Here is a 25,704-nt window from a genome sequence, read left to right as displayed (position 1 = left end):
GACGCGGACCGCGTCGAGAGGACACGCCGATGAGTCTGTTGCAGGCCGGATACATGCATTGCCAGTCATAACAAGCCAAACTGCTCGTCCAACCCGTTTAAGGGTACACAATATTGCTCATTGTTCAGCGGAAGCAGCTTGGAAAGCTTATCGGAGAGTACTAGGAGCTCGTTCAAGCTAGAAAATGGTGCCATTGCGGCGGATGATACGGAGAGCTAGCCGCCAACACAAACACCACAGAACTCACGCACTTGACGACTCGCTTTCCATGCCCTTATGATGGCGCTAGCAATACCACGCTCTTTTGTGAAGCGAAACTGACGAAAAGCTCGCCGTCATGTGGCGTATTTATGAAAAGGGTCTATAACACTCATACATCTGTATATTTGGCCCTACCGTGTATTTCCGGTAAGTCTTAACAGCTATACCAAAAAAATTTTCTCATCTATTCTCTATGTACTTGTGATAAAACCTACGAAAATGATTTTCCAAATGATTCTCATATTTCATGCAGTGGAGGGTTAACGAAAATAATAAAGCTCTCAAATTTCCACATGCAGGTTGTCCCGAACCGCTTCAGCAAATTCCCCCATCTATATTCTTGCATGTACTACCTTAAGACAGCCCACTCAATTTTTGCGCCTCTAGGAAGGTTAATATCAGGTTGCACATACTTGCATAGAAAGTTGTGCTTTACTTTTTTTATTTCGCTTTTCATTTGCAGGTTTACTGCTGGAACGAAAGTCATGGGTGCCAGTTTTCGGGCACCATGGAAGACATGCTTCGACACTACGAGACTGAATGCACCTTCCACTTAGCGGAATGTTTACGATGCGGCGAGCCAGTCCTGCACAAGGAACTGGCCGGGCACTACGTGGCAGGATGCAGTGTCACTGGCTCTACAGCCGGCCCTGGGAAGACTCCATCGAAATCTAGAGCCCTGACCCTGGAGGACGTCACTGCTGCCTTTGAGGAAATGAAGTCGCTCTTGAATGACTCCAACAGCGACGAGCTGCTGCCTGTGATTCAGAGTCAGGTGAACGAACTCAAGGAACAAGTCGGGAAACAAGAATCCACGCTCGCCGAGATCACTCGCGAGGTCGGGGAACGCGTAAGGTCCCAAGAGGCTCAAGTCGCGGCGAGTACGTCATCGTCCACGTTCCAGCTGGAACGTGCTTCTGGGCGGGATCGCATCAACCAGCATGGCAAGTCGGCGTCAGAGAACCTGGTAACGCCACGAGAGCTTGGCAACTTTCCGAATTTGCCGGCAGACGTACTGCTGGGCATGCGGAAAACTTCGGGGGAGGACTATCCGCAGCATTTCATTGAGATCTACGGTGGCTCGACAGTTAAAGGTAGTTTATACCTAAGAACGCAGTCCTCGAAGATGCGTACGTGGAGGGAAGTTTTCGGAAACATAAGATATTGCCTCGACTTCATAGACGCTGGTTATATGATATATGCGGGCGACTCGAGGATTGCACAGATCGCAGTGTTGCCCACGAGTGATGCTTACTTCACAGTTGAAGTCTGTAATTGTTATAACTATATTCGTGTACGTATTAAGTTTGAAGGGTTATTTGGAGACTCATGTGCGGCACCTTTTTTTTACGTCAAAGTGTACTGCTGGAGAAGATTGCGCATGGTTTCGATGGCTTGCTACGAATGGGAGTGCGTCTGTAAACATATTGAAGACACTCGCGCACATTGTCACTACGAATTTCGTTTCCCAAATGACTGCGACGACTCAAATGATTACATCAAAGACGCAAATATGATATTCGAAATCGATATGTCACGCAACTTCACGTGAAACTTGCAGCGATTACGAGGCACTTGAATTTGCAAGAGTTGCGCTTCAGTGGTCGTGTCTTCTGTTTCATTCGTTGGCTCAATAGTTTCGTGCGTTAGAGTCCATGCGACAGCGAAACGTCAACATTAAGTCAAGAGTTTATTTGCTCGTTTGTTTTTCGCCTAAAACAGCTTGGTTCATACCTACAAGGAGAATTGGTCACACTGCCATCGGTACGAATGGTGCTGCTATCGCTTCGTTTTTTTTTTCATTTTTAGAATGGAGTTTTACGCCTGCTTTGTGAGAGAGAGAGATAATAAAATGAGGGAAAGACAGGAATGTTAAACAAAAATTGGGGCATCCTATTCGCTGCCGTGCACTAAGGAAAATAGGGAATAGAGAAGGAAGATGAGGAAAAAAGGCGATGGGCAATTTTATTTAGCCTGATTGGCGAAGTTATTATTCAAGTGTCAGGCTCAAATAAAGTATTTGCAATGAGTTACCGCTTCTCATTTATTCGTGTTCTCCTAAAATGTAACTACCTTATTTTGCATTCTCAGAATTCATTTTAATAGACCATATATATAATTCTGCAAACTGTCAAAATGTCACTGAGGCAGAGGTACGCATGTTGAAACATATGCCTGTGCTACTTTAAAAAACGTTATAATTGCGTGCTCATTTTTTTTGTTTATAAAAAAGCCCGCGAATAATGAAAAAGAACACGCGAATATGCTCCCATTCGTAAAAGAAAGTAGTTTGGCCCCACCGCGGTGGTCTAATGGCTAAGGTACTCGGCTGCTGACCCGCAGGTCGCGAGATCCAATCCTGGCTGCGGCGGCTGCATTTCCGATGGAGGAGGAAATGTTGTAGGCCTGTGTGCTCAGATTTGGGTGCACGTTAAAGAACCCCAGGTGGTCTAAATTTCCGAAGCCCTCCACTACGGCGTCTCTCATAATCATATGGTGGTTTCGGGACGTTGAACCTCACATATCACACACACTTCATTTTGCTTTTGTACTTTTTTTCAAGCACTCGTGCACTAAATCATTGGTTGTGTGTCGAGTTTATTTTTACAGCGAAAGCTGTTATAAGATCACAACTCTAGTCACGCGCAGTTGTCCACCACCGCCTTTGTCCGTAACCACATCGCGCGAAATTAGGAGAAAAATTTACCCCTAGCATCAAATACACAGTGGGGTTCGAAACAGGGTTCTGCTGGGTGCCAGCACAGTATACCACTGAGTTATGCCGGTGCTTGTAACTTGTTGGCAGACCTAGCACCAAAGGCACAGTGGGGCTCGAGCCAGAGTTTGCTGGGTACCAGCCCAGTATTCTACCACTGAGCTACGCTGGTGCTTGTGACTTGCGGGCAAACTTGCCTTAAACAGGTTTGATGTCGGGTAAGCAATTGCGTTAATACGGCTTTTAAAGCGTTTTAAAACAGAGAAAGAACAACCTGTCGCTGCACAATGCGAATACCGTAATGAGTGGGTCGTCCAGTGCCCCAACCAATTACAAAAGCTTTTTTTGAACTTTTTATTTTCCAACATATCATCATTAGGGATGCTGAGGGCCGGGGTCAAAAAGCCTCTTCACGGGCTTGACTAGGACCGCGACCCAGTACAAAGTGGCAGAGATAGGGGAGTGTACATTATAGTATAAATTAAATCGGACAACAACTATGTCGCTCGGTTAGATCTGTAAAGGAATGCATAATAGTACTGTAAATAATGCATAAATATTTACATATAAACATATATAGACAGAAAATGCAAAGGAAACAGATCGAAAAATAAACCTTTAAAACAATGTACCAACTTCACTTTTGATAATCGCATAAAAGATCAATGGAAGTGTACAAATGAAAAAAGAAATACAATGGCATTACACAGGTAGGACAAAAACGCATCTTTAGCAATATTTTTACAGTGTTAGTTGATTCAGATGGAACGGCAATAGAAAGCACAGCATCTCCTTGCCGTAGTTCGTGCGCGTGTGTGGAAGAAACCACGTGTGAACATGACGAGTGTTGAGCTTGTTCTTGTTCCCCTATTAACTGTTGCGCATGCCCACTTCAGCCATAATTCCTCATCGTCGTCAGCCACTGCATGAACAATTGGCACGAAATTCCTTGTAAGTGTTCAGCTGATACCACGCTTCTCAGAAAAATGACAGAAAAATAGCGTGGCGAATGCCGGCCTACTACTACCCAAGTGTGCTTGCAGTAGTTACCCAATGGGTGTTTTGAAAGACTCAGAAATGCCACTCCTTTAGCTTTCGCCGTGACTGTTCTGCGCCTTCCGTGGAGGCTGACGTTTTTTGTTTTTTGTTATTCGAGCCGCTGAATATAACTGGCATTTAGTGCAACAATTAATATTTGCCACCGTGGGAGATGTGCGGTTTTCTTTCACGAGTGTCGCGTCTGAGCGTGTTACGCTCCGTACAGTGCTTCGAGTATGCGCCCATTGCACGAGCTCGTCGCGCGCCCGATACTGCATCGCGCCTGAAATTCGGCACCTCTCACGCAGAGCCGTGTTCGCACGGCAGGCGTCACACACCTGTACAGTCGATATACTAATATATGTACAGTACAGTACTAGTATATGAACAGTCATTGTACAAACACGACGCGAAACCAATCATAATAAAAAAAAACTTAGGCGAGCAGTTCAACTTGCTTCGCAACCCTTAGAGCTAAGCTAGCACAGCGAGTGATGTTTTGGTGGTACGGAGGACATCACTCTAACCTTATAAGACCTGTTATTGCTTTGTTTCTTTTATTGCACGCCGTTAAAATTCTTTCGCGACAGTACACGTCTGCTACTGCCAAAATGCTCAAAAAAAAACAATGTTTTTCATTGCTGACAACGTGGCACGTTGACTGAGTGGGTGGCTTGATTTCGTGGTGAATATAGATCATTGTGTATAATTAACGTATAACATTATCATGCTTACCTTGATAGGTCATGGAAAGTCCCAAGTTCCACCTATCGCCGCAAGGGGGCGAAGAAAATGAAAAGCTAAAGAAGAACCATAGTGACTCCATTCAAATCGACCCTAGGTGACGCCAAAAATCCACAAGAAGCACCATAGTAAGCTCAAAATTTAAAGCGAATAGAGCCATAATTTTAGCAAAAAACATCACTTTTTTCTAAACAACTGAACGGTAACATTTTAATTCCGCGTTGTGCGTAGTATTTATAAGAACACTAAATTTGTTTAGCGATCGTGGTGTCATGTGACTTCTGCTGTGGATTCTCTTATAGGTGGCGGCGATGAAGCGGAAAACATGCACCAGATCATCATCATCATAATAATAATAATCATCATCATCATCAGCCTGACTACGTCCACTGCAGGACAAAGGCCTCTCTCATGTTCCGCCAGTTAACCCGGCCCTGTGCTTGCTGCTGCCAATTTACACCCGCAAACTTCTTAATCTCATCTGCCCACCTAACCTTCTGTCTCCCCCTAACCCGCTTCCCTACTCTAGGATTCCAGTTAGTTAACCCTAATGACCAGCGGTTATCCTGTCTTCGCGCTACATGCCCAGCCTATGTCCATTTCCTCTTCTTTATTTCAACTATGATATCCTTAACCCCCGTTTGTCCCCTAATCCACTCTGCTCTCTTCTTGTCTCTTAAGGTTACACCTACCATTTTTCTTTCCATTGCTCGCTGCGTCGTCCTCAATTTAAGCTGAGCCCTCTTTGTAAGTCTCCAGGTTTCTGCTCCGTAGCTAAGTACCGGTAAGATACAGCTGTTATATACCTTCCTCTTGAGGGATAGTGGCAATCTACCTGTCATAATTTGAGAGTGCTTTCCGAATGTGCTCCACCCCATTCTTATTCTTCTAGTTACTTCAATCTCGTGGTTCGGCTCTGCGGTTATTACCTGCCCTAAGTAGACATAGTCTTTTACAACTTGAAGTGCACTATTACCTATCTCGAAGCGCTGCTCTTTTCCGAGGTTGTTGTACATTACTTTAGTTTTCTGCAGGTTAATTTTAAGACCCACCTTTCTGCTCTCCTTGTCTAACTCTGTAATCATGAGTTGCAATTTGTCCCCTGAGTTACTCCGCAATGCAATGTCATCGGCGAAGCGCAGGTTACTAAGGTACTCTCCATTAACTCTTATCCCTAACTGTTCCCATTCTAGGCTTCTGAAAACATCATGTAAGCACGCGGTAAATAGCATTGGGGAGGTTGTGTCCCCCTGCCTTACATATGCACCATATAGAGGAACGCATAAGGTTAGGAGGGGAGACTCCCATAGGCCCCTGTGGCTGATTTAGGTTCGCAGCGCTTCAAATGGTCGTTGCGAACCTTCCCAGCTTCAGAGATGGGAGACCGCAGAAAAGGATGTCTCGAATGCCATTTTCTAGCGAATAGAAATATTATAGAGCCTCTGAGACCACTTCTATGTGCGTACTCGTCTCTGAGGCCACACTTTCATTTCTTTCAACGCGTCATTTGCATGCATAGATTAGCTTCGTGTAAGCTGCACCGCTAGAGCTGCAAGCGCACGATGCCAATGTGTGTCTATGTATACATTTTAATTAAAACATGAGAATCGTTGGAGGAGCGAATGCTTTAATTTTCAAATGATATTCTTGGTAAGTACAAGTCCACTTTGTTCATGTTTGATGTTAATGTTGAGACAGGCACGAAGAGAGATTCATTACACTGCACGACGTGGAATTACAGCTGCCATATCATGATTATAAATTACACGCAAGAAAATCAACATATAGGCAACATTATAAGAATACCCACAGAAGTGTAAAGCTGCTATAAACGCACACAACTACACACACACTGCACAAAGCGACACAGCGGTAGTTATCCCAGCATTTTACTCTGGCATGAACCGAAAAAAGAAAATGTTGGCTACATTTTCTTTCCCACCTTCGCGCTAATTTTCTTCTACACATTTTACATCGCTGAGTCGCGAAAAACAGTCACAAGCAGTTACGCCAGCAAAAACAAAGCCATTTTAGGTGTCATGCAAGCTGTTAAAGAGGTCGAAGTGTTTACTTAAAGATTACATCCTAGATTCAGCTAACAAACATTTTTCTAGATTTAACACTTCTGCCTTATCGCGCTTGTTAGAGCTTTCAGCAATTTACCAACGCCACCGGTAAAGGTACTAAGCACAGCTGCACTTTTCAAAAGATCTCACTCATGCAGTTAATTCGAATACATGTAGTGGCACAAAGAAAACCTAACAACGCGAGCGGCGACTCAATTTCTTGAGCCAAGCAACAATTTTTTTGCAGTCGAGCCACGCAGCACTCCAAAAAGCTTGTTTTCTTTTTCTTTTTTTTGAAGCAATCTGCGAAAATGATACGTGAAGTGAAGAACACTGAAATATCTCTGCGCCGAACAGCACAATGTCAGGAATGTTAGGTTAAGACTCGAATGACAAATGCAATACGCACTTTACAAAGTTTTCATGGCGTTCGTACTTGGCAGCAGCGAAATTAGGGGCCAGATGAAACGAGCGAAGACCATGGCGCACGCCGGGCACGTTATTGCGCATATTTTATGGCGTCTCCCTGCTGCTGTCAGTACTTCACTGCCTTAAATGCTCATTAACACGGAGCCCAACAACGTCGCAGTCGCGTCGACGCCACGTGCACTTCTATGGCATCTGATTCACGCCAGAGATTCTGCCTGACGATATCGCACCATATAACTGCAGGTGATAAAGACGGATTAAGAGCCGCAATGCGAGCTAGTGAAAAACACGTAGACGTATAATGCACTGAAAAAGGTACTATAGTAGATAACTAGGGCGCGCGTTTTCTTGAAGCAGTGACAGATGTGCTGCCATCTCACGGCCGACGTGAAGCTGCGTAGCGCCGCCGCTGTTGGTCAGAGTGACCTCTCTTAATTTTTATGTTTTTCAATGGATGCACCGCCGCTCTTCAACGCAGGCCGCGCATTTACGCAGTTAGTTTTCATCCGATGGTTGGCGTGGTCTTCGGCGTTCCGTTTTCTTTCAAGCAATTTTTTATTCGCTTCCGTATGTCACAGAAGCTGTATACTGCTGTATGGTGCCACATGAACTGTATAGCTGCGAATGGCTCGAGTTCTGCAAGTTCTACGGTGATGAGGCCTTGTTACCACCGTCAGTGTCGTGTATTTGTCGACTACGCCCATTTGCGCTGATATTGCACGGGTTCTAACGTTTGCGCTTCTCTCGATTTTCGCTCCACCGTTACTTCATTCCAAAAACCCCACCTTCTTGTGTCCTCAGCTGGACGTTACTATCTCGTAATGCAATAAAAAGTTGTAGTGTTAAGCCGTGCTCGGTGATAGCAAGAGCTGCAATTTGGAGCATTCACTGAAGCACATTGTTTTGCTTTTTACGACTGTTTCACAGTGATAATTTCTATAAGCAGCACACGCTTTTCTGATCGTTCTGCCTTTTTAAGACGAAGTCGCGCCGCGTGCGAACTCTTGATAAAGGTTCTAACAAGATAGATTTACTTTTGCGCATCGAAGCATCTGTGCCGGTTTGCTGTGAGTAAATAATATTGTTCTCCGTACTCACTCATCAATTCTTTTTACTGAGGCCAGCTGCCAATGAATACCTATGGGTTCCACACAAACTTTGTACGCACAGGACTGTCTTCCGAAGGACGCCTTGGCATGCTGCTTGGCGTATGGAGGTGCTTAAAACAAGCGACCCAAAGATAACGAGAAACCTGTAGCCCTGCACGAGCCCCGGTTCGTTTCGTCCACTTCCGTTGAAAAAGTACGACCATAGAACAAAGGACCAGCTGATCCACCCGCGTATGCGCCTTCACCCGCTATATTGATGAATTAAAGGCGGTCATTTGCTTTTTATACCTAAAAAAGAAAAAAACAATAAATTTTTTTTTGTTTCCCACTTTCTTAAAGTGTCTCGAAGCGCGCGCCCCCGCTCAGGGCGCTGCCACCTTTTGTATTGTTTTCTCCGCCATCGTAGTGCCTGCAGCGTTTTCAGCCAGCCATGGGGCTCAATGGCCAATTTTTCGGCCAGATATGCCTCGATGTCGCGTTCCTGAGTGCAAAAATCATCCGCATTAAACTAGTAAGCCACTTCCCGCAGCCGCTAAACCGGTATACAGTGGAAGCGATAATGGCGGCCGCTGTAGCAGACGACGCAGATGTCTTCACTGAGCGGAGAAGCAAGCATAGAGGAACCCTACGCTTTCTGTTTGCGCAGTGCCATCCCTTGGGTGCCCTCGGTAGTTCCATGCGCTACCGCTGCTTATCTTGTGTACTATTGTCAAGGCTACAGTTTCCCTTCTCTAAGTTGCTACTTTATTCGACGGCATACCGTCGTACTCGTACGGCAATGTCACGGTCTTCGGAAAAGTACCTCGTGTTCTATCGGGTGTCGTTGTCGTCCGTCATCTGTTCCCCATCGCAAACGTAACTTTTCTCCTTTGATTATATTCGCTTTTCGAAGCTTCTGTCCAGCTGGCAGATCTTTTTCAAGCAGTAGATTGCGAGTTGCTTCTAGCACAGCGCGAGAGCTCTGCACGCGCACGGAAACGAACAGGAAAACGCGTGACTTTATTCCCAGTTCTGCCAGAGATGGCGCTGCCTGTCCAGAGTCGATAAAATAACATCCCAGCCAAGAGTAGCGGCTGCGCAAAATTAAAAAGACATCCGAGTTGAGGGACAGAATTTAAACTCGAACTATTAAGGTAGGCTAGATGGCGCATGCCGTCACCCCGATTCGAAGGAGAGGCCTTTAATCATCATCATCATCGACGCGTTGGGGAGCTTTGATCCGCTCGCCACTGGTTTCTCGAAGCTTCCCAGACTGTTCTTCTCCTTTCTGGTAGTTTCAACGCATCGCGGCGTGACTTGGCATTGCATCATCTTTTCCTTGTCACGCTTTGTTCTAGATGTTTCTGGATTTCGTTCGGCATGGACTTGAGTCTTCTGGCGAAACAGCGGCGGCCGTACCTAGGGGGAGAGGAGGTGCGCGCGTGGTGTCAACTTCTGATACTTGTTTCTTTGTTGATCCGGGTTCTGTCGCGTCAGATCGGTGCCTCGCATTCGCGAAGCCGTCATATATCGGGGGGGGGGGGGCGCGCTTTTTTGAGCGCTCGTTTGCACCGCCACTTGAGTGGCCAGTCTTCACGAAAGTATATTGCCCCATAATAACACCACCGTGTCCAACCTTCGACGAGGGCATTGTGTCCGCGACCAGGCCGTCGCAGGCGTCAAATGGCGACCGACTCGGTTTGTCGACAACGTGCCCAGTCTGCGTGTGTGTTGCCTCTGCCGCATGATTCCCAAGAAGATACTCGTGGCTCCCTGCGGCCCCCTTCTATGCCAGTCTCGCCTAGCAACCAGCCCCCGAGGAAGCGGTGGACGGTGTCCGTTGGATCAAGAGCCGTTTGAGCAAGCTAAATGTGGCTGCTATGAATTGGCTATGAGAGCAATGAACGCCTTTAAGGTGAGGGAATGGTTCCACTTGTTTTACAGGAAAATTCAATAAATGAGTTGCACTACTGAATATCTGTGGGTGTAGCCGTGTGAGACTGGTCGTTTCGTGTACGCGAGCTTGTATACTTATTGCCCAACAGTAAACGTTTATCAGGAAGTTTGTTCCTTTTACCGAATACCAAATATACCAAATTTGGTATTACGTGAGGTGAATGGATGACGAAGGCAAATTACGCGTACAAACGCGATAATCATGACATGCGTGTCATGTTATAACATGACTGCATGCCCTACTCATGAGGTGCTCGAGGCCGTTTCGTTAGCTTCACATGTACCAAATTTGGTATCACGGGACGTAAATGGACGACGAAGATAAATGACATGTTACAATATGATAATCATGACATTGAAGTCACGTACAGCATAATTTACGTCTGCCTCCTAACGTTAAGGTAATTTTAGAGTGACATATCACCCTTCCTCATTCGTGCTTCGCAAATCATCGTTTCCCAAGGTACGTGGGATCTGCAAATTTTTCAGGGAATCAATGTCAATGTCACCACAAATGATTATTTTTGAGTTGATGTTGGTAAAATATACTACAAATGCCTCGAAATGTTACATAAAATTTGAATGTTTCGGTTCTGAGCATGATATTCAACAGCAATAAAAAAACGAAGGTTCTTTTCACGACAGAAAATTGAAATTCCTGGAGATAAGAGTAAGAAAACAGAAGGACGAGTTCGCATTTGACGTTTGCTCTCCTAAATAAACCAACGCCTTCTCCTCAAGTGCGAGAATTTTTACCAGTAGAAGTGAATGAATAACCTGGGATATTCTGGAGTACAACTGAGTTACGCCAGGTCTTAGAAACAGCTATGAAGTAAAATAAAATAAAATTCATATCTAGGAAAGAGCATAGTGCATGTGCCAATATTTTTGTTTAGGCTGCGCACGTTGCATTGCTCCAGAGAACAAAATAGAAGTATTACTGTTATCGCTCAATAACTGCTTCGTAGCCATTATTGTGGGTATTAGCAGATTTTCAGTAGATCTTTTTAACTTTGAATATGTAGAATACTTGAATTATCCGCTTTCCTTGTAAGAATTTTCACGTTTGCAACCCAGGTATACTTCCATTTCTTTTTTTTTACTTCCCAATCGCCGCACTCCCCAGCAGAACCGAGTATCGCCTCACGCACCCGGCTACCGCGAGAGGGCGCGGATGGTGGCATTACATTAGGTATTATGTTATGAGAGGAATTTGGAAACGGGTCATGGTTCCTAGTCTGATGTTCGGCAGTGCGGTCTTGTGCTTGAATTCAGAAGTTTAAGCAAGATTAGAAATTAAACAACGTGGAATAGGTAGGCTCGAACTAGGAGCTCAGAGGAATACGCCAAATCAGGGAGCACAAGGTGATATAGGATGAACATTATTCGAGGGCAGGGAAGTTACCAGCAATATAAAATTTCAAAAGTCATTAAGCAAAATGGTGGAGGAGCGTTGGGCTAGGAAAGTGTTCAGCTATTTGTACATGAGGAATGCCGATACAAAATAGAGGAAGCGAACAAGAACAGTGACGAATAAATACTTAGAAAACAGCAGGGGGCCAAACCGAACAGAACTGTCGGTTAAGAAGAAGGGGAAGGAATCGGAGACCGCCACGCGGAGAATTGACATGATTAAGAAGTCGGCACTAGAGTTATATCGAACTGTTAAGCAGGAAATTGTCAAGGAAAGGATCCATAATAATACTCGGGGTAGTTCTCTACTGATAGAGGCCAGGACGGGAGTATTGCGAACCAAGACTTATTGGGCCCAATATGAAGGCGTAGACACGGTATGCAACAAAACGTTTCTATGTTCGTTCGTACATTGCTCAACGTATCCACTGAAGACCGTAAAATTCACAGTGCAAATGGGCGACCATAGGAGACCAAAACGTAGCTGTAACCAGCCCGTGGTCGTCGCAAAACCGGCGACGTTTAGTCTAGACATAGTCGAGACGCATAGATACCGCCCGCACCTTCCTCCCTGTATCCTGTTCCTGTGGCTCGACGGGAGGATTCTGGCAACGACGCTACAATGAAAAACAGTGCTAGTTCCTTGAAAGGAATTAAAAATCAACCCCTTCAATCGAGTGTAACCCGTGAGCGGAGAACGCGGCATTCTTCTGACTTCGCCTGTTCATCATCATCATCATTATCATCATCATCATCATCATCATCATCATCAGCCTGACTACGTCCACTGCAGGACAAAGGCCTCTCCCATGTTCCGCCAGTTAACCCGGTCCTGTGCTTGCTGCTGCCAATTTATACCCGCAAACTTCTTAATCTCATCTGCCCACCTAACCTTCTGTTTCCCTCTGACCACATGTACAACAACCTCGGCAAGGAGCAGCGCTTCGCGATAGGTAATAGTGCACTTGAAGTTGTAAAAGACTATGTCTACTTAGGGCAGGTAATAACCGCAGAGCCGAGCCACGAGATCGAAGTAACTAGAAGAATAAGAATGGGGTGGAGCACATTCGGCAAGCACTCTCAAATTATGACAGGTAGATTGCCACTATTCCTCAAGAGGAATGTATATAACAGCTGTATCTTGCCGGTACTTAGCCACGGAGCAGAAACCTGGAGACTTACAAAGAGGGTTCAGCTTAAATTGAGGACGACGCAGCGAGCAATGGAAAGAAAAATGGTAGGTGTAACCTTAAGAGACAAGAAGAGAGCAGAGTGGATTAGGGAACAAACGGGGGTTAAGGATATCATAGCTGAAATCAAGAAGAAGAAATGGACATGGGTAGGGCATGTAGCGCGTAGACAGGATAATCGCCTGTTCATAGGGTACACTTTTTTCTTCTTCAGCAGTTCCCTCCATACTATACAGCCTGTAAACTTCGAAGTACAGTAAGTTTCCAGCACATCTGGATCTCTTGCAGAGGCATCGCAATTATAAGTGCTCTAATATGGGCGGCTCAAATCTGCAGCGAAAAATCCGATTAGATAATATATATGCCCAAGCATTGACTTTGCCTCTCGCGCACCTTGGCTCGACATTCACAAATCAACGCGAAGTTATATAAAAGCGCAAAACTATTCTTTTCTCGCCACATACAAGCTTCGCCAACAGCGCGGCAGCCTTTTCGACCATAGAGTAACTGTATATTACTGTATATGCCCCAGACGGGAGCAGAGTAGCGCATAGGTCCGCCATCTTGCCTGGTTAGCAACCATGGTTGCGCGGTGAAGCCACGCTCTGTGTTTGCTGGCGCCTTGATAAAGCCTGTCGCCGATCGCTAGTCGACGTGCCTGGCGTGCGAATAACCGGCGAAGAAAAAACGCCTGCTTTCGGGACTGTGCCACGGAAGTTCAAAAGCATTTTCTTAGTCGGTGTGGTAACGCCAAGCGCAAAGGTGCAGCATCGTGCCCAACAACATGCACCGCCACGGTTGCATGGTCAAGTGGCGCCAGCTATGGAAGATATGCAACAGCTCACCGACAAAATGTAGATCCTCCGAGATTAAAAGAGCGCCCTATTAGCCTACAGCCACGGCCGCTGGATGCGCTTTGATCCAGCGGCCGTGCTACTGCATTGGTTATTTCAGTATGTTGTTCGAAGATGGGGCCGAATCCACGCAAGTACATTGTTGTCGAAGCTTAAGAACATGAACCTAAAGCAAATCAAAGCACGAGTTCGCAACTAACGAGCTGCAGAGCGCATGATGGTTACTTTAACAGATTCCGACTGGACGGTGACCGCTTTCGGTGGTGCAGCCTGTGTACCAGCTTCCGCGCAGCAAATGGCTGCTAGCGGCGTTGGAAAACAAATGCGCTACTCTGCTACCTGAAGGTAGCATACACAGTTAGTCCATGGTCGCAATACCAGCTACTCTATGGTCGAATATGCAGTTACCCTATTCGACCATCCGAGGTCCCATTTCAGTCTGTGACTACGGAACCTCCTTATGTGCACATTCTTACGATGCACATAACCCTTTGCTTGATATGAAACAAATGACTCCAATTCTGACTGTGTACACAGCTCCTGATGGGTATATGCATGACACAGTATGAGTGGCGCAAGGTTCCTAGTAATTTCTTGCTGCCTTGGCGTGTGCACATCAAATATGTACGGGAAGTGCGAACAAGTGACGTCAACGATAGGCGTTTTCAAGTTTCAGCGGCTATTGAGGCCACCAATCGCAAGTGAGTGGTTTGTTCTTCGTACGAGAAAGCATGGCAAGGCGGTGGCACTCGAACAGGCAATTGTGTAGCGGCCATCTTGCACATGGATGTCGATGTTAAAATCCACAAATGCGAATGTTCAGTCATGCCTGAACACATTAAGCAATCGCTTCGCCTTATGGCAGGAATACTGGCAGGAATAATGCTCGCCCGTCTGTATATTAAGCACTTCTTTGCTTCTTCGATAATACCATCAAAGTAAATCTTAAGATTTTTGCATGTGTTCATCTATTTTGTCACAAATTATTCGAAAATCGTTTTTAAGATGACTTTCTTCTGATTCATGATAAGTGGTAAGGACCACGATAAAACTTTTGTATTTCGATAGGGTTGATTGTCCCAAACCTCTTCAGCAAATTATATTTCGAAGCAGAGTCAACGAATTGCGCCATCTGCTCTTGATTTTTCAGGGTACTTAAGACAGTCACTAGCATCCAGGCCGCGGCAGTCGCAATTTCGATGGGGGCGGAAACGCTTGAGCCCCGCTTTCTTAGATTAAGGTACACGTAAAAGAACCCCAGGTGGTCGAAATTTCTGAACTCCTCCTTTACGGCGTCTCTCATAATCATCCTGTGGTACTGGGACGTGAAACTTCAACAATTATTATTATTAATATTATTAAGACAACCACACGAGTTTTATGGTGATAGTAATAGATAGCGCGTACCTGCATAGGAGGTTCTTCTTCTTCATTTTTTAAAAACATTATTCTCAAGGTTTACTGCTGGAACGAAACTCACGGATGCGAGTACGAGGGCACCATGGAAGACATGCTACGACACTACGAGTCAGAATGCATTTTTCACTCTGTAGAATGTTTGCGATGCGGCAAGGCTGTCCTGCAGAAAGAACTGGCCGAGCACTACGTGGTCGGATGCAGTGTCCCTGGCTGTACATCCCGGCCCGAGAAGACGCCATCGGATTCCAGAGCCCTGACCCTGGAGGACGTCACTGCATCCTTTGAGGAAATGAAGTCGCTCTTGAATGACTCCAACAACGGTGAGCTGCTGGCTGCGATTCAGAGTCAAGTGAACGACTCGCGGAACAAATCAGAAAACAGGAATCCACGCTCGCCGAGATTACTCACAAGGTCGGGGAATCTATAAGGTCGCAAGTGGCTCAAGACGCGGCGAGTACGTCATCGGCCACGTCACAGCGAAAGGACCACTTTGCCGGTTTGCCGCGAGACGTTCTGCAAGGCATGCAGAAAACTTCGTCACGGGACTTTCCATGGCATTTCATTGAGCTTTGGGGGGGGGGGGGTTAGAAAATGTGGGGAACGATTTAGAGTACCAGGTACTCTACCATGGGAGAGCATAAGCCATCCATAAGCCGTTGAGGGTATTATCCTTCGACGGGTAAATGTAATTCAAGCCTAATAACATCACTGCCGACGACACGTTCGTGGAAGGAAATGCTCGGAAACATAAAATATCGCCTAAGGTTCACAAACCTTGGCTACATGCAACGTGAGGCCCACTCGATGGTTGCACAGATCGCAGTGGTGCACACGAGTGATGCCTACTTCGCAGTTGAAGTCTGTAATTGTAATGAGTATATTTGCGTACGTATTAAGTTTGATGGGTCTATCGGAAACTCGTGTGCGGTACCTTTTTTCTACGTCAAAGTATACAGCTCGGACATTGGGCGCATGCGTCTGATGACCTGCTACGAACATCAGTATGTCTGTAGGCAAGTTAAAGAGACTCGCGCACATTGTCATTACGAATTTCGTGCTGCTACAACCTCCGACACAAGCAGTTGTTACTTGACGGACGGAAAGATGTTGTTCTAAATCGAGATGTCCCGCAACTTCGCGTGAAACCTGCAGGCGCTGCAAGACTTTGGAACTTGCAAGAGTGGCGCTTGCGGGTCGTGTCTCCTGTTTACCCTTTAAATATTTGTTTTCGTGAGAGTTCATGCCGCAGTTTAACGCGAAGTTAAAGTCAACAGGTCTTTAGCCATTAGCTAGATCTCACCGTTTCGCTTCTTGTTTCTTACATTTAAGTTTAACGTCTGGTGGCCAGAATTGTTATTGAAGTTCCGGGATCAAATAAAGTATGTGCAGTGAGTCTTCGCTTCTCTTCATTTGCTTTTTTAAAAATAACTATGAACTAACTTCCCTTGCATTTGCTACAGTGCCCTTTACTAATACATAGATATAATTTTACAAAGTACGCGCCAACTTTCGCGATGTCAATGAGGCAGTTGTGCACATGTTGAAACATGTCTGTGCTATTTTCGTAAACGTACTAATGGTATGCTCGTATTCGGCCTGCTAATAAAGAAGGCCCATGATATGTGAAAATTAACACGTGACCATGCTCCAATTCGTAAAAGAAAGTGGTGCTGTCAAACGAATTACTGGGGGTAACCACGTAATTGGCCCCTTTTCTGTTGCCAGCGACAGCGTTCTGCAGAAGGACAAGGGCGCCAACAGCATGTGTCGTAATATTTCAGGGATTCCTTCCGCGTGATTGCACCTCACCGTGATTATACATATCTCAAGGCCAACTGTTCTCATTGACAGCGCGGCCGGATACCTGTTGTGGTTAGAACCTAATTTTATGATATATTATATATATATATATATATATATATATATATATATATATATATATATATATATATATATATATATGCACACACGCTGGCTTCCTCCGTGTCATCTCGCCGAGATTCAGGTTCCTGCAATAACGTGCGCCTTCAGTCACGTCTCCGTTCGCGTTCGCCGGAGATGATCCGACACCGTGAGCTGCCACAGTGGACGGGGATTGCTGGTGTTGATCGGTGAGCTCATTCGTTTTCCTTTCCATGGCGGACGACTGCTCGTCGTTGCCCGCATCTCTGAGCATCGCCATCATGTCTTACAGAGATTCGATACTATCATCAAGTGTTAGAACTGGTGCTTTTAATGACCTATTCACTGTGCCAAGTGTCACTGCTGTTGATTCCGGTGTTGTGTCCTAAGTGTGTGCTGAAGGAACACGGCAAGTACATTGGGTCGTGTAGTGCTTTGAAAGTTCCTTGTGCAAGACCACTTCGTCGGAACGCGTATACACTCCACAGCTTCGAATGTGCATTCCTTCTCGTAGTGTCGCAGCATGTCTTCCATGGTGCCCTCAAACTGGCACCCATGCACTTCCTTCCAGCAGTGAACCTCCGTGAAAATGAGAACAAAACAAAACAAAGAACAATCTCTGCTTAGAAGATCTATAAAGTCTCCTATACTCGATTACAACTCAACAACAATGTCGGCTTAAACCGCAGCCGCTGCTCTCCCTCCCACAAAAGTGCTCAAGCCAACATTGCTTACCCATCGACGTGTCCTTGAGCACTTCGCGTGTTTCAGGTATGACTTAATTCGAGCTAGTTGGTGATATACAAGGATTTCTGGAATCACGAAAGGAGAAGCGTTGATCTCTACTAAAATTTTATAGCGCTGTGACCAGTAGAAGTGTATCCAGGAAAAAAAAAGAAAGCTTCTGACAGTTGCAGCACGTATTCTCTAGACACGGCTCAGCACGAAAGAACGCTGCCTTGTGTTAGTATGTCTTTTTGTATCTTTGGTTGTTTTTATGTAAGGTTTTTCGTGCTTTCTTTCCTTCTGGGTGCTACACCTGTAAACTTGGTGCTACCAAGCAATAGAATCTTTCATGATAATAGCCTGTCTCCTGTCTTCTTCGCGATAAGTGGCTTTTTCACTTCGCGAAGCTATGTTTGAGGTATACGACCTTCACCCTATACATCCGCAAGATTGTGCGGCTCGTTTTAGACAATATAGTAACTGTATATGCTCCCTAAAACTAGCATATACAGTTACTCTATTAAACAGGACATTTAACGCCTTCTCACCTTAAGTCTGGGAATGTCATATCGCTTCAAAGGCAAACATCAAGTAGCTATGACGCACACTTATGGACCAGGATCCGTGTTGTGAGGTTTAATCTTTGTGCACTTACAAACAACATTGCAAAATGTCTCTCATTTCGGTCGAGTACCTAATTCATAATCCATTACATTCATAATTACGGAGCGGCCTTAGAGTAGGGAAAGACTGGCGCACTCAGGAGCCGTGAAGTTGCTTGCTGTGTGAGCGCCCGAGTTTCGGCGAACGGTTTCGTTCCCTATTCACATGGGGTGCGCGACCACACCAACCACATGTTTCACATTATAATAAAGTTGTCTACTACTACTCTTTCACATTACGTGGACGTGTACACTTCACAATGAAGAACACCCCAGAATGAACAACAGAGAAACAGTGGAAGGCACTGCTGTTCAGCTCGGCTTTCGACGATCAACATTGGCTTGTCTAACCGTCTATAATTTGCTCCACATCGCGAACGTGATTAACGAACTTTTCTCCTATGATTACCTTCGCTTTTCGGAGTGGCTGTCTAGCTGGGAGATCTTTTTGTAGCGGTAGACAGCGAGGGGATGGGCAAGTGCAGCGCGAGAGTTCTGCACGTGCGCAGAAACAGGCGGAAGCGCGGCGGACAGAAGCAAAAACGCTCACGGCCTCCGAGATGGCGGGCGCGCGGCGAGTTTCGTTCCACGCCGCGCTTGCAATCTCTGAGGCCGTAAAACGCTCGACCTGTATTTTCAGTTCTGCCAGAGATGGCGCTGCCTGTCCGGAGTTGCTCCTCTTTCTCGTAGTTCCCACACAATCGCGGCGTGATTTGGTGTTGCATCATTCTTTCCGTGTCACGCTTGGTTCTGCATGATTCTGGATTTTGTTCTGCAGCATTCTTGAGGGGAAGAAGAAGCGCGCGTGCGGCGCCCACTGAAAGAAAAGCTTGTTTCTTCGTTGCGTCTCGGTGGTTGCGTCGGCTCCTGTCGCGTCAGATCGGCGCCTGGCGTTCACACAGCCCGCACAGCCGTCAGATATCGGAGGCGCGCGCTTTCTTGAGCGCTCGTTTGTGCCATTTGCCTCGCCGCTAGAGTGAGTGGCCACTCTTGACGAGAGAGAACTTTTCTGCGATCGCACCGCCATGTCCGACCTTCGACGAGTGCACCGTTTCCGCGACCATGCCGTTGCAGGCATCAACTGGCGGCCGACTCGGTTTGTCAACGAGGTGCCCAGTCTGCGTGTGTGTTGCCTCTGCCGCATGATTCCCAAGACGGTGCTGGCGCTTCCCTGCGGCCACCTCCTATGCCAGCCGTGCCTCGCAGCCAGCTCCCACGAAAGCGGTGGATGGTGTCCCATGGATCGAGAGCCGTTCAAAGAAGTGGAATGTTCTACCTGTAATTTGCCTGTGAGAGCAGCGAACGCCTTGAAGGTGAGAAAACAATTCCAGTCATTTGTAAGCAAAGTGTTTTTTTTTTAATATTGACGTGCACAGCTTTGTGAAACTGGTGGTAGCGTGTACGCGAGCTCGTGTAATTATTGCTTTACACCCATCATTTATCACGAAGTTTGTTTTTACTGTACATCTGAGTCGAGGTATCAAATAACAATACACGGGAACAGCGAGACAAAAATCTTTCAGCCTTGAGCTGCTTCTGGTGCAATCACTGAGACGAATTGGGGCGTACTAACTTGGTCGCTAGACGTACAGCCATCAGCACCTTCAACTCGAACGCTCCGACGCGTGGCCTCGGCTCGTATGGACCGAGGGCAGCGTCTGAAGTGTTGAAAATCATGTGCTTGCTGTAGTTAACAACAGATGGTGCGCGTGTCGGTTTTACTAATGAATTTGTTGTCAGTCTGCCTGGCCGGCGGGTAGAATGCACTCACTGAGCTTCCCGTTTTCGCCACGTTTCACTCGTGGCTACGTCATCGCGTTCGTTGTCGTATACTTACTTCGACAATGAACCATTATGTGCGACAGCTTACGCACCTTTCGAGTTTCAATATGGAGCTGCTGCTGAAAAGAGATCTGGTGTATAAAAACCAGGGCAAAAAACAAAACAGAAACACCGTGATGTCGTTTGGAAAAAGTTGCACAATAAATGAATCTCAAATGCGGCGGCGTTCTTGATGTCCTGATTAATTTACTTTCGCACAGCATGAATTGAACTGTTCTCGCAATTTAGAGTTTGCCTTAGACCATGTCGCGAGGAGAGCGACGTGTGTACAGGTGTTTCGAAACTAAAACGGAGCACGTGAGCTGCAGCCAATTAAGCTGCACAAAAGTGAATGCCAGAGCGCTCCTTTAGGATGTGAGTATTTATTTAGATACGAAAACGTGCCAGAAGTCACTGCCGTCATTTCCACATAAAAATGAAGAACCAATTTTGTTATGGAGCACGCTGGGATTCACTTTTGCGTAGCTTGGCCACAGCCCGCGTCCTCCACTTTACTTTTGGAGCACCTGTGTACGAGTGACACTGCCCGGTTCGAATTATCCTAATGCCTGATGCAAGTAACGCTGCGAAGTTACCGCTATGCCATAATTATTTCTTTGAATTGGTGTAGTACCGCCGCGAGTCTGTAAGAGTGAGAGAGGGAAAAATAATGAAAAAGGCGGGGAGGTTAAACAGGGCTGAGCCCCGGTAGGCTACCCTGCACTGGGGAAGGCGAGATGGGGGAAGGAAAGTTACAGAGGAGGAGAAAAAAGTCACTGATTGGGCCGATGCGTAACAGTTTCACGTCACAAACTATGAAACAGGACGGTGCCTTTGAGAAAACGCCACAGCGCTTTCGTTGACTTTCAGAATCGTTATGGGCTGTGCCACGGCACGGTCGCTCGATGACTACACGCACCGCACGGGTACACGGTGCGTAGCCGTCCAGTGGCCACGTTACCGACCACGTTACTCGCAAAGTTTTGTCGGTGGCTGTGCACCCTAATGGGTGCTCATCAGCACCCATTAGTTGTTGCACCTTTTTTGCACCCTGGTTGCCACCCTTTTGATGTGTTCACCCTTTAGGTTCCGCTTGTAGGGTGCTGAGACGCAGATAGGGTGCTCAAAGGGTGCGCTCAGGGTGTCGACACCCTTTTTGACACCCTTATGGGTCAGAATTGGTTTAGTGTGTATACGCACCGCACGGGGACATGGTGCGTAGTCATCCAGTGGCCATGGCCCGTAAGGATATAAGAGTCGCTAAGCGGATGCACACTTTCTTGAGGGCCTGGGTTATATGCGGGCAACCAAGGGGCCGACGGGCCCCACGATTAATAAGGTGTCACGGAACTTGCGATTGTATTCACCCGTCACCGAATGTTAATAGTGTTACCGTGATTCCTGGCATTAGGTGACGCCTGTGTAGTGGCCGTTTCCCGGCACAGTTTAAAGCATTTGTGTGGCTCTGCCTTTGAAAACTTGCTTGATGACGTTTATGGGGATGATATAAAGCGGTTATTGGCTCGAGGGTCGGTGATTGTATATAGAAGAGTGGCAAGACAGCAGTTAAAGTGTTACAAAATAGTATATTTATAAGAGCCTAAAATGCGCTGCACAAAGCTTATATAAGCAATGAAATCGTGTGCTGTGTTACAGTTCAATGAATGAAAACAGCGCCATCTTTGAAAATGTACTCTAGTTTGGTACAATACGAAAAAATACAGCCTCGCAAGCACAAGAATGCCCCCTTCTGCACCCCTCTGCCGACGCTCGTGAATGGATGAGCGGCGAAAAAAAAAACAGAAAGTTGCGCATAACTGTAGCAAACCTCGCAGAAAAGGGAAGTGTTATTGAATGTGACACCAGTGATCCGCCGCTTCATATTATGAAAAGTTTTGTTAGTGCGTTGATAAAATGTCATCGGTAGCCCCGACATTTTACTCGAGTGAATATTATTTGCGTTTTTGTAAATGAGGCGGTAAATAACAGCGAGGTCATTAGGAAACTTCTTTAGCAATACTATCAACTTCTTTTGTGGTGGTTCTGATCAAACTTTAAAGGAATAGCTGAGTTAGTTTTCTTATGAACTTCGCGCTCAGCAGCACTTGTCCTTTTTAATGAATTCATAGTAGAAACAGTAGTCGAAGTGATAAAATTTCATTTGCGTGGAGTGTAATGCAAATATGGCGGAAAATACGCTGTGCGGTGCATGTCTAGGTTGTGAAGAGATGACGTGGATCTGCTAAATGTTTGTTTTTGTGACGCGGATCTGTTTTTGTGACGCGGAAATGTTTGTGACGCGGATCTGCTAAATGTTGTTTTTCTTTCTTTTGCAATGAAGGTTCACTGCTGGAATGAAGGACATGGATGCCAATTTGAGGGAGCCATGGAGGTCATGCTGCGACACTATGAACACGAATGCACATTCCACACCGTGGAGTGTTTCCGATGCGGCGAGCAAGTCCTGCACAGCGAACTGCCAGCGCACTACTCAGCCGGATGCAGTGCAGCTGTTTCCCTGGCTTGCCCGAAGAACACCTCATCGGACTCTCAAGCCTTCACCATCCGAGATGTGATGGGTGTGCTCGTAGAAATAAAGACGCTGCTGAGGGGCGCCAATCAGGAGCCGCTGCTACCTGCAATGCAGAGTCAGGTGAATGAGCTGACTGAGCGGATCAGGAACCTGGAATCCAGGTCGGCCGCAATCCCTCAAGCTATCGCGGCAATTGCGACGTCGGATTTCGCTCAAGTCGCTGCACCGAGTCCCTCGGCCTCGCAGAAAAAGAAAACTTCTCGGCAGACTGCGACTGAAGAGGCAGGCACGGCGTCGACGTCCCGGTCCTGCTCGGAAGAAAACTCGAAGCCTCCACAGCTGGAGCCCCTTGTGGACTTGCCACAAGCAGTTCTCAAAGCCATGCGCAAAACAACTTCACAAGATTATCCTCGGCATGTCATTACTTATATCTGTGAGGAGGCTGAATGTCATTTAGAGTTTGACGGGCTGTTGCCAACTGCGGTTGCGTGGTGGGAAGTGCCCGGAACCGTGAAATATGTTCTGACGCTCGATAAATTTTACATTTTCCCGTCGTTCAACGCAGACAAAGTGGCCGATCTCACAGTGTTGCACACAAGGGATGCCTACTTGACACTTACAGTCTTCACTTTTCGCGGGCGCGTTCGTGTGGATATTTCGCTTCATGGCATGCGTGGAGGATCTCAATGGCTGCGCCCCGTTTTCTCCGTCAAGGCGTACAGTCTGACAACGGGGAACATTGTTCCACTGTCGACTTCCGAAGAACAGCAGGACTGTACGCACGATCGAGACTTTTGGAAGCATCGTCGCCGCATATACGACATAAACTTTTTCGCCCTGGCACCGATAGGCACCCCAACAGCCGGAATAAAATTGGAAATCGAGCTTTGTTGTCAATAAGAATGCCCGGCCGGACGATTGAGAACCTAGTTTCGTTTCAGTTAGCGACTGTTTCTTGTTTTTTTTTGTATGTCAAGCGATATGAAAAGTCATGTTACAGTACATTACCACAGAATCCACTGTTTGTCACCATTGAGCGCATTAATACTGCGCTGCTTAACCTATGTTCCATATTGTGTGCGTGTGACTTCATGCTAGTCAAGTTCTGTTTGAAGTCTCGGTTCCTGAATAAAGCACGTCGTGCATATTTTCAAAAAAAAAACATTGGTTTATATTTATGAAACAGTCTTGACAATACCCTTCCTGTTCAGCTCTATAGCTTTAAGAATTTCTTTTTATGTTTTATCGGGTATTTGTTTTGCTTGCCTGAGGGTACATGAAGGCCCGCGTTCGGTTTCTAGTAATGGGGTGTTGTGTCTCCTTCAGTCACGAATCGTGATGCGCTGTCGGAAACACGCCCGATTCGCGTGGAATAATTCCGAGGCACACAGTATTGCTTTACAAGTAGGAAAATGAAGGAAAACGTTCTTTCGTGTGAGTATCTCGTAGTTAACGTTTTTTGAGTGTGTAACAAATTATCTAATTATTCTGCCACGAGTCAGCCCTAATACTTGCATTAAAAAAAAACCGCTATCAGGCCCGAAATAACTGCACAGTTTTTTTTTCTAGTTACTTCGAGCAAAGAAAAAAATACTTCTTCGTGTTGGTTTTGGAATGCGTCTCATCGAACAATTGTCGAACATGGTAATGCATTTAGCAAAGTGATCCTGGGCAGCAATTTGCAGCATAATAAAGTTGATTTCTTTCCACTCTAAAGGCCTTGTGTGATTCTTAAAAGAAAAGAAGAAAAAAGTGAGCCCCGTAACTGTCTGCGCCAGAGTGCGACAAACTCGGCAGTAGCTCACGAGGGATGGGGTAAGGAGGGATTAAAAGGTAAATAGAGAGAGAGAAGAAGGAGAGAGCGAGGCACAGGGACAGTGAACGACTAAAAACGACGGAAGTAAAGAGGCGATAGGAAAGACGGAAACATGGTCGCAGGAGTCCGAGGACGGAGCACCACTCGGCGAGAGAGATCTTGTCGGCGTCAGGAGATGGCGTAGGGCGAGCCGTCAGCCAGAGCTGCGCTGTCGTCGGAGATCGCGCGGGCACAACCGGTTGGCACGAAATCCAGCGAGCGAGTCTCACTCTGGAGGCCTGTACAAATGTGCACACCAAGTTTCAAGCTGCTTGATGAAACATGCAGAGCGTCACGTGCCATTGAAGTTGGCGTCTCCATTTGTTCGCACCGTGAATGAAAGAGTGATAATTGTGGCCAAATCACAATTTCAAGTACGTTTACCTTTACATTAGCAACATATTTTTTTGCAGAAGTATTACAAAAGCTTTGTTTGTGACACTGCGCTAACTGCTAGAAGGTTGCGTATACGTATCAAGCTTGCTTAGTTCTAAAATGATTTACCTTGATAAAGGACCCGTACCAGCGCCCGTGCCCGAATCGTTCATTTGGTTCATTACGGTGTACAATACGGCGTACGCGTTCAATTTGCTGCGGTTGGTGTGTGACCCAGTACACGAAGGGTAACACCCTTTATGCTCTCCGCGGGGTATCTGCGGCAACTGCTGAACACTTGCTGTTTGTCGTCTCACGACAAAATATTACGCGAAGCTGTAGACGGAGCCGAAAGACCGAAAGTTAGACAAATTTGTGTACTGCACATCGCTTCCATGCTGGCCGGAGACTATAGAGAACTGTAGCGTCCGAGTTCCCCATAGACTATATAGAGGAAACTATGGTTGCAAGCGCTGTCGTGGCTTTGATATTGTGTACTTTCTTTCCATGCTGAAGGCTAGATTTCGATTATGGGTAGGAACTGTGACTTGCAACCATGTGTCTGGCGCCAGGTATTCTACGTTCAACAACGCCGCTAGGAAATGTGACACTCATAACGCGTTTTTCCTTGAGAAGTTATATTCTACCTGTACTAA

At 46.3% G+C, this 25,704-nt stretch overlaps 2 protein-coding genes across 7 annotated transcripts in view; both read left to right on the top strand.

Annotated features, from left to right (window-relative positions):
• LOC119185752 (uncharacterized) overlaps positions 1 to 9,209 on the top strand; it is a 96,346-nt gene extending 87,137 nt beyond the window's left edge. For 3 of the 6 annotated variants that reach the window (XM_075873384.1, XM_075873385.1, XM_037434641.2), the window contains exon 2: positions 725 to 2,294. In XM_075873384.1, the coding sequence (XP_075729499.1) occupies positions 770 to 1,813 (1,044 nt within the window). In that variant the 5' untranslated portion in view covers positions 725 to 769 and the 3' untranslated portion in view covers positions 1,814 to 2,294. The other 3 variants (XM_075873386.1, XM_075873383.1, XM_075873387.1) reach the window with 3 other exon arrangements.
• Positions 9,210 to 19,156: 9,947 nt separating this feature from the next.
• On the top strand, positions 19,157 to 24,527 carry LOC119164949 (uncharacterized). The gene is made up of 2 exons (XM_037417147.2): positions 19,157 to 19,777; positions 22,627 to 24,527. Exons 1-2 carry the CDS (start codon positions 19,490 to 19,492, stop codon positions 23,716 to 23,718), a joined length of 1,380 nt encoding a protein of 459 aa, XP_037273044.2. The 5' UTR covers positions 19,157 to 19,489; the 3' UTR covers positions 23,719 to 24,527.
• The last annotated feature ends 1,177 nt before the right edge of the window (positions 24,528 to 25,704 follow it).

The sequence above is a fragment of the Rhipicephalus microplus genome, chromosome 9 (genome assembly GCF_043290135.1).
Source record: "Rhipicephalus microplus isolate Deutch F79 chromosome 9, USDA_Rmic, whole genome shotgun sequence".
NCBI lineage: Eukaryota > Metazoa > Arthropoda > Arachnida > Ixodida > Ixodidae > Rhipicephalus > Rhipicephalus microplus.
Note: the sequence above shows the minus strand (reverse complement) of the source record. Positions and strands in the feature narration are given on the sequence as shown.